Source organism: Curcuma longa, chromosome 6, assembly GCF_044706935.1.
Source record: "Curcuma longa cultivar G26 ecotype Majalengka, Jawa Barat chromosome 6, ITB_CL_G26_1.1, whole genome shotgun sequence".
NCBI lineage: Eukaryota > Viridiplantae > Streptophyta > Magnoliopsida > Zingiberales > Zingiberaceae > Curcuma > Curcuma longa.
This window is the reverse complement of record NC_133866.1, coordinates 6,306,730-6,320,989: the sequence shown is the minus strand read 5'-3', so window position 1 is coordinate 6,320,989 and position 14,260 is coordinate 6,306,730. Positions and strand designations below refer to the sequence as shown.

At 37.1% G+C, this 14,260-nt stretch overlaps 2 protein-coding genes across 2 annotated transcripts; both read right to left on the bottom strand.

Annotated features, from left to right (window-relative positions):
• Window positions 1–251: 251 nt before the first annotated feature.
• LOC141830701 (mitochondrial carrier protein MTM1-like) lies at window positions 252–7,309 on the bottom strand. The gene is made up of 10 exons (XM_074718119.1): window positions 7,055–7,309; window positions 6,788–6,877; window positions 6,016–6,144; window positions 5,869–5,928; window positions 4,408–4,578; window positions 2,355–2,451; window positions 1,418–1,509; window positions 1,145–1,294; window positions 779–837; window positions 252–624 (listed from the first exon to the last, which is right to left on the bottom strand). The coding sequence occupies exons 1-10, from the start codon at window positions 7,304–7,306 to the stop codon at window positions 492–494; spliced, it is 1,233 nt and encodes a 410-aa protein (XP_074574220.1). The 5' UTR covers window positions 7,307–7,309; the 3' UTR covers window positions 252–491.
• Window positions 7,310–7,778: 469 nt separating this feature from the next.
• On the bottom strand, window positions 7,779–13,858 carry LOC141831168 (G-box-binding factor 3-like). Its single transcript, XM_074718585.1, has 13 exons — window positions 13,621–13,858; window positions 11,754–11,833; window positions 11,414–11,464; window positions 11,240–11,329; window positions 10,185–10,262; window positions 10,015–10,056; window positions 9,793–9,935; window positions 9,648–9,705; window positions 9,503–9,551; window positions 9,106–9,344; window positions 8,573–8,650; window positions 8,369–8,494; window positions 7,779–8,241 (listed from the first exon to the last, which is right to left on the bottom strand). The coding sequence occupies exons 2-13, from the start codon at window positions 11,811–11,813 to the stop codon at window positions 7,978–7,980; spliced, it is 1,278 nt and encodes a 425-aa protein (XP_074574686.1). The 5' UTR covers window positions 11,814–11,833; window positions 13,621–13,858; the 3' UTR covers window positions 7,779–7,977.
• Between the last annotated feature and the right edge of the window lie 402 nt (window positions 13,859–14,260).

Below are 14,260 nucleotides of genomic sequence, written 5' to 3'. Positions count from 1 at the left end.
TATGGGCTTCCGGTCGCCGGTGACCTTGCCGACAAGAGGGGCTTCGCCATCGGCGCCTTCCTCTGGACTCCCTCCTCCGTCGCCGGCGCCGGCCGGCAGTGACTGAACTGTGATACTATGTGATACGATATGATGTGGACAATGGAGGGGATTGCAACTGAATGACTTGTTTATGATTAATTACATTGAGATCGAGTGAAACAATCATTTAACATTCAAATTGAGCAAAAATATAACAAGGAAGCAATAACTGAAAACAAAAAATGCTCAAAATTTATATTGTTTGGCTTCTTGAAATACAACAATGGAAAATTGTTTGTCTGTATATTCTGACAAAATTGGAAGCTGTCTTTATTCTTCTGTTTGTTTGAGGTCTTTATTTTCTTGTATGGTTAGAAGACAGCCATGGAGGACTGACCCAGTTAGAGAGTTTGAGCAAAATAATCTTATGTGCGTGAGCAGTGACTTGCATACCTATCAATCTTACTCTCTCATGAATCTGTGTTTCTCTCATGTAAAATGTACTTGACGACTTCATAGAAGGAGACTACGATGCCGACCGAAGGACCTGCCCGTCCGACACGAGGACCTACACCGGTAAAGAGGCCTTTGACGCCTCCGGTCCTGCATATATTAAGGCAGGTCGTTTAATCTATCGATCGACTACTTACACTGTGAGTTGGTCACACAATAATCAGTTTGGCACAAAAGCAAACGATAAGAAGAAAAATGCCTTCAGAAATGAATAGTTATTGCAATGTGTTAAGAAGAGATGTACCTCCAAACCTCGGCCAGTGTCTGTCTTGTCGTCATATTTAGAGCTCTTGATGGATCTTTCTGGAATGAGAGTCCAGATAACAGTGAATTAGTATGAATCTCAATTGGGAGGTTGTTTGTGTGTGTGTGTCTGTGTAATCATGAAAGAACAGGAAAAAAGATGTCGAACGATAACAGCAGAATGTTCAGAACACTGCTTCCTACTGCTGGATAGGGATAACCAATAAAAAGATGGGGTGGAGGAAGAAGATTGATTCCCATCCCTCCCTCATATAGCTTAGAATGCTGGTAGTACCAAATGCCGACTAATTTATTGTGAAAACTGAAAGGAGAGGCGAAAGGAAACATAGGAATCCTGAGAGCAAACCTCAATTTGTCTCCTTGTTTTTGCAACATCGAGAGGACATGTAGCAAAGGCAGCAATACTCCCAGCTGCAAAACCAGCTAAGAAGTTCGCCCCTAGAACACTAGCAGCATTGCCTTCATCACCAACTAGTGAAAGTAATCTTCGACGGATCTATATAATTAGGCAAGTGCCAAACATAACATTATTAAGCATTTCTAAGCGACATAAAAAGTCAAATGAATATGCAAAAAAACTTGCACAAGAAGTGCATAAATGGCTGCTTATAGAACATACTGGTTCAAGAGTTGGCCAACATATGGCAGAAAAGGGAACATCACGAGCAAGTTGTGCCCCCATACCTGTCCATAGAACACGGTATCCTCGCCCTGTTTTCAGAAGTATACGTGCCCTTGTAAGTAAGTTGTCTTGTAGTTTCATAGTTAAAATTGATAGGAGGGAATAAGATAACAGAAATATCTAATAAGCTATTAAGCACAAATACAAATATGCGACCACAATAAGACACTTCAGTTACAAAATCCAAGTCAAAACCTGAAAATAGAATCAGATGAGAAAAAACATGTGAACAAAGAAATCAAAAACTGCCAATGTTCCAAAATATGAGATGCTATAAACAGTATATTATGACCATAAATTAGAATTGGATAAAACAGAACATGTGAAAAAAGAAATCAAACACTGCAAGTGTTCCAAAATATGAAATGACATAAACACTATTAATTTATTGAAGGATCACGGGTATTATTTTATTGGAATATGTATTTTATAAATGATAAATAAGTAACCAAGGACTTAGAGTGGGCTGCTTAACTACTGATAAAGCACACACGACCCTAATACAAATATATTAATCCTTCTCTGAGCTTATAACATGGAGCAAAACAACTAAGAAAATAACTATCCAAATCTACCATCAGAATAACATTATACAAAAAAAACCTAGACACGCTTGACGAATATCACGTGGATCAATCGAAGTAGTGATCAATTGAAAAAGACTCAATATCAAATAGGATGTATATGTGTCAAATTATATTCAATTCCTATCCAACATGAATTCACTAGGCAGTTCAATTCCTATCCAACATGAAAACAGTTTCCATTTTTTGACAAACTAAAAGAGACTATTTATATTTTACAATTCAAGCACATGCCTACTTGATGGAGAGTTAAACCAGTGTAATGTGAGTATACAAATCTATCAACTTACAGCTGCTGTTTTCATTCGTACGGAGAGAAGATAGGACTCCAACTAGTGTTTTCCAAATTCCAGGGGGTTTTACTCCAACTTTAAATTCTTTATGTGCCTGATGACACAAAATTTAACGAACAATTTTAATATCTCTGAGTTGACTTTGCAGTATGGAAAGCAAGCAGAGGAAAGGTTAACCAGTGGAGACTAAGCCTTAAGTTGCTATATAGGTAATTGGTAAACAAATTCATTCTACACCACATGAACAGATAGCAGAATTTAGCGTTGGGCTCTCTTGCACATGAAGAGTATTTTTCAACCCAAAATCAAGCAAAAACAGATTTGAGCTAGCCAAAGAAAGATTTCCCCAGCCCTTTCCTTCCCTCTTTTCTGCCAAAGAAACAGAGTAACATGATCACTGGAAAACCTTTTTCTCAACCTGTTTTCATCTGCATTTCTTTTCATCATGAGACATGATCTAAGGGGTTGTTTACTTCAGTAAAAGATCCAGCTTTGAGGTAAAGCGAAGGGAAGTGAAGTGAATTTATTGTTTACTTGAGTGGTTGAATTGAAGGGAAACCAAGGGCAGCTACTCTTTTCCCGTGAAACTAACCCACCCAAAATTGGGCAAACAAAGCGAGAGATGGTAAAAGGGTGATGTGGTCAATTTGTCCTCCATGAATTCACTGCCCTTTCATGCCCATCATTGGCTTCCAAGCAAACAATATAGAAGATTCTTTAGATTATTCCTTTCTATTGCGCCTGTACATCCCTATCTTATGAGGCAAAAATGACCTAAATGCAGCATTAAAAACCTAACATGACAAAATCAAGCCCGTAATTGGAAACATGAATGGATTGAACAAATCAGCCGAGTAAGTTCTGTAATAAGTGTAAGAGTTATTGGATATTAGAGTTGTTAGCTACATGTGCCATGGATTTACTCCAACATTCCCACATTAGATGTTTTAGTAATAGGAGTTTACGTGAATCCTATAAATATGATGTAATATCTTTCATAATAATAATAGTAAAATATTTCATTCCCTCAAACTTAGTATCTAAGTGGTTTTGTCTCCTAGGATTAGGATTTTCTTGCTCAATCACCAGGAGGCAAAAAGATACTTTGACAACTTGGCCTCCTCTTCATCATAAGATCTCATACAAAACAATATGGTTCTTCCATATGAATCAAAAGTGAAAAGAAGTCAGTTGATTCAATACACTTTGATATAAATCTTATTATGCAATTCTAAAAATAAGAAAGAAACTAATTAAAAGTTAAATTTAATCAATTAAAAGCAACTCTAGTCAATCAAAAGATTGATCTGTTTTTTTTTTTTAAATTTTTTATATTTGATGAATAAAGTTTCAAAAAAATTTCTGCTCTCTTTCTTTCTGTCAAAAGAAATGATTGGATGAAAATATTTTAATTCTTCTTCCTATGAATCTTTTTTCTACCCTCTTTTTTTGTCCTAGTTGTTTTATACCCTCATAAAAACCGGGGCACTAAACAGTGGACGTTAGAACCCTAATATCCCTATCTCACTCTACAAGCTCTTGCAAATTGTCACCCATCCTTCCAAAATTCAATATCTTGCAATGTGTTCACTAAGCTTCAAAGATCTCTTCCCTAACACTACAATCCAACCATGAACTCTTTAAACAACATGTTAGGCATTGATAATATCTGTGTTCAACGGCTTTAAAGATCTCTTTCCCTACAACTGCAATCCAAACCTCAATGCTTTCTATAACAAGTTAGACACCCATAATATCTATGTTCTAACTGGAGGAGTGTTAGCATTATTGAGTTATTGGATGTTAGAGATACTGAGTTATCAAAGTTACGAATTGTATGTGTTGTGAGTTTAGTTCCACATAAGATGTTTTAGTTATAGAGTTTTATGTTAAGCCCAACAAATATGATGTAATAGTTCGCTTTAATAATAATAATGCAATATTTCAGTCTTCTAAACTTTATGTATATAAAAGCTTAATGGCAAGATAAAATGCATGTAGTCCATCGCAAATATAGTGAATCAACCAACTTGAAGTTATACGAGGTTACCTGCATACGTGTTCTTGCCAACTCAATTGGTGAACAAGAAATACATGCTAATGAACGTGCAAGTGTGCCAGCAAATAAAGGTGCATAAGGTGTCAAAATTGGAGCATTGTGGGTCGTGAACTCCTCCATCCAATTGCGGAATATGTCGTAGCAGGGTAAGTATATTCCTACCTACAAGCAAAGTCCTATAAGGTATCACATAAATTTCCAAATAGAAAATTTTCAAGAAAACTATCAGAGCCATGTAGGAAAAAAAAATTATGATTAATGTAACCAACAAAAAAAGTAACGTCTCAACAAATTGCATGCTGCACAAGCTATAGACTACAATAATTCACTTAAATAAAAAGTCAGATTACAGATAGTAAGATGATGAGCTTGTTTTCTCTTTCTAGCATGTCCTGCCCTAATTCTACTGAATCCAAGACTCCATTAAAGTAGTTAGTTTGACCTTCCAAAATTGGCAAATACTTTCTTTGTTAAATTTAATTGCCTTGTGACTTTAATTCTTTAAGAAATTGAGCCATTGAGGTCCTATTCCATTATGAAAAAGTTGGTCAATAATTAAACTTGGTATTAGCCCAAATTCTCGCATTTAATAAACTTAACTGACCTTCAACTTGTAAGAAAGTTCACATTATGTTCAACCTAATGGCATCACCAGGCACAATATGGCACCTTTGCTACCACATGACACATCCACAACGAGCTAACACAACAAGGAATGGTTTTGGTTGATAAAAAATTCAAAATTAAATAGGAGCCCTAATGAATCATAGTGCAATTGTAAATCAATTAAATTTTTTTACTAGTCTATGTCGATCAAGGAGGCATGTTGATTCACCCAAAAAATACCATGCTATATCATCTTTAAGAGAATCCATTGTAAATTGCCAATGGGTTACACTGGTGACAAAGTTGGAAGTGCATGAATAGATATTTTACAAATCAAAATTCGAGCTAAATTTGTTACAAATCCCATGATGGTACACCCAAAAAATCACAAGCCTTACATATCTATCAGCTAATTGTAAATTGGCAACGAGTTGTGATGGTTACAAAAGTAGATGTACATGAATAGATTTGCCACAAATCAAAATTCAAGATAGATTTGTCAAAAGCCAGATCTAAAATCTTTGTTTGATAAATTATCCTAGAGTAGTAATTTAGACCCTTATTGCACAGCAATAATTAATAAATTGTAAATATACTCCAAATTTGCATCTTTATTTGATAAAATTCAAAAAAAAAACTCTTATAAAAAGTCTAATAATTAAGTAGTAGACCTTGTGAACTAAGGTCATGTTAAACATCTATGATGTGGGGCCAGAATATTGGAGAACAATTGTGCAGAAGGTATAGCATGAAAGCAAGTTCAAAAAATAAAAGTACATAAAAAAGATGGGAAAAATATAATCAAGGAATTTATGCAGCTATATGGCAATGAGATTGGAAACTCACAGTTGGTACAGCTAATGCTAAGCTTGCATTCGTACCCCTCCACAATCTAGCAAAACCTTCCTGTTGTTTTTAGAAATTAAAAAATGACATAATGGGGAAATTTTGCAAAGGCATTATTATATATTTGTGTTAGTTTAGTGCACTTACTTGTCTAACAACTTTATTGAAAACATCCATTGTGCCCTTGTACTGGAAACAGTCAGGAGGACAAACTGATTCAGTGCCAAATATAGCAGCACGATTGCAGGATGGGGAGCATCTCAAATCTGAAATCATCTGAGCACATTATCAAAGTTATGTCAGTCATGAGATACCGCATAACTAACCCAAACACAGTAATACAAAAGATTTTAAATAGTTGGAAGAGAGATGTGTCCTCAAAATAAAAACATGGTATTCTTTAACAATCCTATTCTCAAAATAAAATCTATAATAATTTTCTTTACTGAAAATGGCATGTTTAGCAAAAGGCAAACATCATGCCAGTATGATATTAAACCAGATGCGCAATGCCAACTAAAAACTCAATCTGAACGAAGAATAACTTGCAAATTGTAATATAATTCTCAGTGAATAAGAAAATTTAATAGCCAAATTACATCAGCCGATATCTTAAGCTCAGACATTTGTCTTGGAGTTCAAAAGTATCAACTAGAGTCATTAACCATATAGAGGAATACTAGTACTGAAAATTTTCGATCAATTAATTGCTCATATGATCTGCCACAGATATTGAGGCCCTTAATTAGCAACCAATCATATTTTCAGGAATCGACTAGAGCAGAATGTGCACATCTTAGGTCGTATTAATCTAACAATGTATAAAGAACAGATGTAATGCTAGCACCACAAGTTGAATGATCATTCAGAAACAGACACTGACTCAAATAGTAGTATATTAAAGCAGGTAAAACCATACCGTTGTTGGCCCGAGGGACGCCATGCGTCTTCCGTACTGATGCTGCATGGGATAATATGCAACTCCAGCTGCTTGCGCCTGCAACCTCGTCTGCGTTTACAATATAGGAAGGTTGCTAAAACTCCAAAAAGTAATCAGAAGAGAAAAGACAAATTTGATTCCACCAGAAACTCAATTGGAAACGACGGAAAGAAAAGTGGCACAGAGTTCGCCCAACCAAAAACATTGGAATGGTACAGAATACAACAAACAAAGTCAAGATCTCACCTTTGCAACGTCGAGGGGATTCACAAGGATGGCTGATATCACAGCGGCACCCGCGGCAGAGAGCGCCCTCTCCCCAAATCCCATCTGGAAGTCGGGCGACGAGGAGCCGAGATGAGCAGCGGAGGGCGACGGCGGGGACGAGGTGGACTGGGATTCCGACTTCGATGCATTTGCGGACGAGTCGCCATCAAACTCGACCCTGGTGGCGGCCGGGATCCACTTCGGAAACCCGCTTCTCGAGCAACCAACCATCGTCCAAACTCCAATCCGCTCTCTCTCTCTCTCTCTCTCTCTCCTCTCTCTCTGTGGCGAATTAAAACCCTAAAAAAGAAAAAGAAAAAAAAATTATCCGAATTTATAGTATACACAATTTCATTTCACCCCAAATGTTTCTACATTTTCAAAACACACCCGTAATTTCGAGATTTTGTTAAAGTAAATTTTCACTTTATATAATATTTTTAATACAATATCATTAAAATTAAAAATAACAAGTTTTTATTATTAAATTATTATTTTAGTTAAATTTTAAATATAATAAATAGCACTTGTTTCGATTAGATCATACTTTTAACAAACAAATAAGAAATAAATTTAATAAAATTAAACAATCTTGGCAAAATAAATGAATAAATTTGAACACCCCCAAACAAACTCAGCTCAATTCATTTACAATCCTAAAGTAACTACAAAGCACAAACAAGCTACTGGTTAAGGCAACAACTTTGGCAAAGATCTTACAGCAGTTCTTGTCATCCATTAGCAGTTGGGATTTCTGAACCTCCAACAAAGTAGTTACATGGATTCCTAGTTATCATCCATTAGTAGTTGGGATTTCTAAAAGCTTCCAACGTCGTTACATGGATTCTCATAAGCCGTGAAAAGAAGAAGAAGAAGAAGAAGATTATACAGGATCACTATAATCACTTATCCTGCACTGTCACTGGAATCATGGTCAACACAGTTTCAGCAACTTCTGTTCTTGGACTAGTGTCGAGAAGCTGCTGAAGCTTGCCATTTGGGTCATCAGCGCTGCCGGCTTCTAGATTTTCACCCGAGCTAATCGAGTTTGGTTTATCAATCATTGACAGTAAGTTTGCGGCAACAATTGATGGTGCACCTTCAATCTCCACGTTAGGAAGAGATGGCTCCTCGGCATGGATTGTTTGTAGATTCTTCAGTTTCTCCTGTCAATAGAATAAAACAAATTGTGAGATTCAGATTATTATTGATATAATTCATATTCTGTCTGCAGATCTTGCATTCACCTACTGTATAAAGATGGATTATAGCAATGAGACAAGATAAGAGTACCAATAAAACTGAGTTTTCGGTTCTCAGTGCATCAGAGCTTGAGATAAGTCGACTAATTTCAGATCGAAGATTTGTGTTTTCAGCAACCAGGGCATCCACTTTCTTTGCAAGTTCCTCATTTTCAGCCTGAAATGCAAAACAACCGAAATTTTAGCAACAAGAGAAAGATGAAAGTGATATCGGTCAAAAGTCGAACTTAAATACCTGTTTTCTCAACCTTGATCTTCTGGCAGACTCTCTGTTAGACTGTTTTCTTTTCTCCCGTTTCAGTGCTCGCTCATCCTGAAGAAATAAATCGCCTAGAGATTTAGTTGAGACAAGCTGCGTCAAGAAAAGGAACACTTCTATATGCTGCCGGCAATAGAAGTGCTTTAGAATTTAAAGCATCAACAACTAGCTTAGATGCAGGGTAATAAAGAAACATGTCGATTTGCATTTTGTTCCTTGAAGGGATGCTTCTTTATAAGAATCTACAAGACAATTCTGAGATTGAGCACAAATGGTAATCAATTCTGAACACAGTTAATGACCTATTACAACAATGTATGAGGATTGAGAAATAAACTAAATGCTGAGCATATTAATGCGAAAGATTAACGATAAGATAATAAAGTAGAGTATATTTTTTTACAGCAATAAACACATGGCTGATCATTAATTGCTTCTGCAAGTTTTAGTAGCAATTCCAAGAACAGAAATAAAAAAAAAACAACAAACATCTGGACTTGAGATTGAACCTGTATCCATAGTTCAGAAGGTACACCATTACAACCAGGCATCATGGGAATTGCTGATGAAGGGACAGGGGTGCCAGTGTTTTTCACTACCAATGGTTGTGCTGGACCAGGGGAAGTTTTATTTCTCACTCGATTTCCAGCAATATCAGTAGGTGTCCCAGAAACTCCAAAAGAGACTTTGGAGGAAGTTTTTCCTCCCCCATTAGCAGGATTGATAGTTGAGTCAATGTTTCTTTCATCTGCAATAAGAAAACATATATCACGATTTCAAAGTAATTTCACATAATACATATGAATCCTCGAAATAATATTTTGAATTATAAATGATGTGCAAATAGATAATATTTCAAACAAATTGGAACACTGATGCTTCATTTAGAGAGTAATGCAGTGATACCTGATGATGGCCTATCTTCCGAACCAACCTTTACATGGTTGCTAGACCCCTATAACAAGACAAAACATTCTGAATATTTTCAAGAAAGTACCAAAGATACTTTTGAAACAGAAAAGAAATAAAGAAGAGGGCAGAAGGGCATTACTCCTGCTGAATCACTCCCATCACTTCCATTACTTGACCCATCTGCACTATTATACCCACTGTATTTATAACAAAAAAAGGTTCTCTAAGAGATCCAATCAAAGTAAACTATCTGACTAATTTCAGTAATATACAGTTGAATAAACCTTTGTGACAGCTCATTCCCATGAGCACCTGATGCATTGTTTGAACTTTTGTTTCCCACAGTTGCATTAAGCTTAGTCGCTAACCAATTGTCCTTGCATCCTAATGATATATCAGGAGCTTCTGCACTCAAAGGGGTTGCCATCTGTAAAAAAGGGACCAAATAATTATTTTTTTTAAAAATGAAGTACAACCAAAAGATTGCAAAAGTAAATAGTGTTCACCACAACTGCCTCAGTTGCGGCAGGATGTGGCGCATGAGAACCCTGCAAATAAAAGCATAATTCTCATTAAAAGAACTCTAACAGTCAATCACCATCGATATAGTAAGCTTTACATATAACAGCTGTTAGATATCCAACACAGCAAATGTAGTCCAACACAGACAACTTACAAGAGGCATTGATGGGTGTGGATAAGCTCCATTTGGATACATTGCAGCATATGGAGACCCAAAAGGTGGAACAAGAGGCTAAGTTCATGAAAAAAAAATTATAACAATTATCAAGATGATGAAAGTTATATAATAGTCACTTACAATAAAAAATCATGCTGTATTGCCACTTTAACATTTTTTGCAGTTCCAATCTTAGTTCTGTGACCAACAACAGACTGACATTTGGGGAATCTTATTGTATGCATATCTAATCTAGTTAATCTTAAGAAAAAAAAATATTCATACATCTTCCAAAGTCTACTTTTATGTTCCAATTCAAGATCAAAATGAATTTTATTATCCCACATGTTCTATTCTAGCATTTCTCTTCATTCCTGTTGCATGTTAACATGAAGTCCCTGATCCGACTTTTTCCACAAATAACTTGTATTTGATCTAAATGCATAGGTTTTAGTTCATAGAAAGCCATAGCTTTGGTTCCTCACCAGTTGTAACTCTTACCACTGGGACTAGGAAATAACGTGGCTTCATAAATTGGTACAGAAACTTGCTTTGAATTTCCTATGGGAGTACATTCTGCACCACCAGTACTATGATATCCATTACCTACTAGCTTGAAACTGTTAAGGATGTTAGATTATACTCCTATTGGTCCCAAAGCATATCAACTTAGCACTCAGTGGTGTCTCTGTCTTTTACAGCAGTTAAGACAGAATCAGAGGCTCATACTGAGATAGTGCACGTTTTTCCATTTATTCTTTGTAGTAATGTCACACATCCCATCTTAGACTCAAAGAATAGAGCAAGAATGGAAAAGTACTTTCAAGAAGTCATGCATTGATGTACACAGGGATCAAACCCAATTTCCCAAATTTGTACAAAAGGGTCATACGAAATTATGTTAATGATATTTTTCCTTAAAAAAGGCCCGCCAATGCTTGAATACTAACTACATTACTTAATACATGCTATCCTATAGCGAATCCACCTTTTAGAAATAAAAAGTAACTAGAAAAGAAGAGTTCAGGACATGAACAAAGAGTTTCATGTACCCGAGGAGCCCACATGTATGGATGCGGTGCATAACCAGGTACAACAGAAGTGCTGAAATAAGGATGCATCATTCCAGGACCATAATATGCCTGAAAGATAAGAAATGACCTGTCATTGGTAATTTTCTTTGATACTATCCACAACCATACAAATAAAATCTAGTAGTGACCAACTTGCATAGCTGCCCAGTCAGCATATGGATGAAGAGCAGGCTGCTCCTGCAACTGCAAAGAACGATTATTTACGAGTTGGAAAAAAAGAACTATATTTCTCACTACTAGGCTACTAGCAAAAAAGAAAAAAAAAAACTGATCTTCAGAGATTTAGGTATGATAAGGATGGTATAAAATTAGTGATATATTGAAAGCACAAAATGAAATTATTCCTTTTGCTTTCCATAAGGGGATTACCTACATTGACCACTGAACCAATACATCTGGGCCCACCAACTAGAGCCAGTTTTTTTATTTAAAAGATGATGTTTAATGTTCAAAAAAAAAAGCATCCACCCACCTGCACAGGTGAAGGCAATTTCTCAGTCTTTGAAGGTGTTGCAGCTTCATTATTTCCCATTAAATCACACTCTGAAGCACCTGAGAAAACAAATTGTATGGTTAATAGATTTTTGCTTTTGTAATTGATTAAAATTTCAAAATAAAGGGACTTGTTGGAATATAATATACAACAAGATATTTCTTTGCAGAAAAATTCCTGAGCTTTAACAAATGACCCAACAAATAATTACTCTGAAATTTACTAAATGTCCATCTTGCAAATATGTTGCTTTTCCTGCAGTATCTCATAAAACATATGGATTGTAATAAGTCAGGACATGTGTGCATGCCAACATATAGTTGAAAATGCCAGAGATTGGGTGTGGCTAAGTAGTATGAATAAATTAAACCAAAAATTCAGTAGGACAATTGGCTGGAAGATCATCAAGATTCAAACGCATTAGAAAATTTCTGAAAAAAATCATGTGATTAGATTGACACTGAATAACAAGTTTCATAAAGAGAGGAGAAATAATTCTTTGTTTGGAAATAGGCTTATTCCAGGCAGCAAAGACAATCAAGAAGAATTTAGGGTATAATGAAGCTGAATGAAACTGCCACAAATCCAGAGCTTCCAATTGTAATCAGCCATCTCTCTTTGAGAGCCTTGAAGGAACCAGGATGGAACTGAGATTTTAAATTCCCTAGTTCAGCACAACATGGTAATCCAGATTGGCACTGTACCTCTAGCTGAGACTTGTTTCACAAGATGCGAGGCGGCGTTCTTCCATAATGCAGGTCAGAACCGTCCATTTACTATCTGATGGTCTTGCTCTTCCCAAACCGAATCTGCCCTCAACTCGATATCGCACCCTCTAATCCAGATAGTCTTGGGTGTTACAGAATGAACTGATTGAGACAGTCAGAATAACTGTCTCTTCATGTATATTCTTAGATTCTGATTAAGTAGTACTCCATGGCAGACTCTAGTATGTTTCTTTCTCCATAATTAAAGACAGGTCCATCACCATAACTAATGAATTTATAAATTTATTCTCACTGTTAAACCAATTTTACCATCTTATCATTAATTTCTCACGACTACGCAGATAAGTAGGAGCCTGTAGGAAGGGATAACTGATCCTTAGTCAATAGGCCAAAATAGCAATCAGCAAAGAGACAGACACGCATTAATAAGCGTCATCATGATATATAAATTCAAAGGGTAAAGAACACTTTGAAATTGCATTCATAGATGAACTAAACACTAACTCGTGTTTCCTATCAAAAATGATAGAATATGTCAAACATTTTAGTAGAAGGAACAAAACGAACTCCTGTTTACCAACCAAACGACAAAACTTGAAAAAGAAGTAAATCCTTTCAAGTACGGAATCTGTTCCGGACAACAGACGAGAGCAGACTCATCTTCACTGGACCATATTGCAAGTTCCTAAGTGCAACTATGTACCATATCATAGAATTCAGTCTGTTTTAAGAAAATAAGTTCCTTTTTCTTTTGAAAACGAGGAAAATAACTTCCTTATCATCTGCTACTCAAAATCTTCATTTCAAATCTTTTCCATCCTTTGGTAAACCAAATTATCCAGATCTATCTCATGTATCTATGTTATAACCCACGCAGAAACACAAACACCCACAGAAGAAATCAAGTTTACCTGGAAAATTGTAAATTCCTGCCAGAAAGAAGGGACCAAGATTCAATTTTTATGCCAGAAAGGAGCCAAAACCCCAATTCTAGCGAAGACAAAGCACAAGAAGTAAACATCCCCAAATATGGACCAAAGTACATCGGCGACGAGAAAACAATAAAAACCAGAACAGAGCAACAAGAATTCACCGCATCACCCAGAACTTTCTCTTACCTGCAATATCCCGCACGAATTGCTTCACCAACTCTGTAATTGACCGAATCGCGACGATTATGCCTCCAAAAGCCAAAACCTACTGGCGAAAGGGAATCAAACCGCTCGAAGGCACGCCGAACTCGAAGGATCTCCGAAGGAGGACGACCGATCCGCCGCCGAGTAAATCAAAACAGATCCCAACCCCTATGCTATTCTCTTCTCCATAGATCCATCGGAGACGGCGGAGAGGAGAGGAGAGCTCTTCCCAAATCGAGCGAAGTGTAGAGGAAGAGGCCACGTCACCGTACACGTGTCCGTATCAGCTTATCGTGATACTGCGTACACGGGCCAGCGCTAACCTCACGCACACGCCAGACCCAATCGCCCGAACCCAAGTGGGCCTCACCACAACACCGTCCTCCTCGGCCCATACTCGTGCCGACGAGTCAGCGCGGTAACGCGACGGGTACGACGCGGTGGGTCGATGTGGACCGAGGCGTTGCCGGGCGCCACTATCTCCTTCGGCCTGACATCGCCCGTACACGTGTCGTTGAGAGTAGACGCCAGCAATCACGTGGCCGGTGACGTGGTGTCGGCCAGCGTGCGTACTGTGGGACCGACCGCCTCTCACGTCTTCGTGAATGCGCTTCTTTACGCC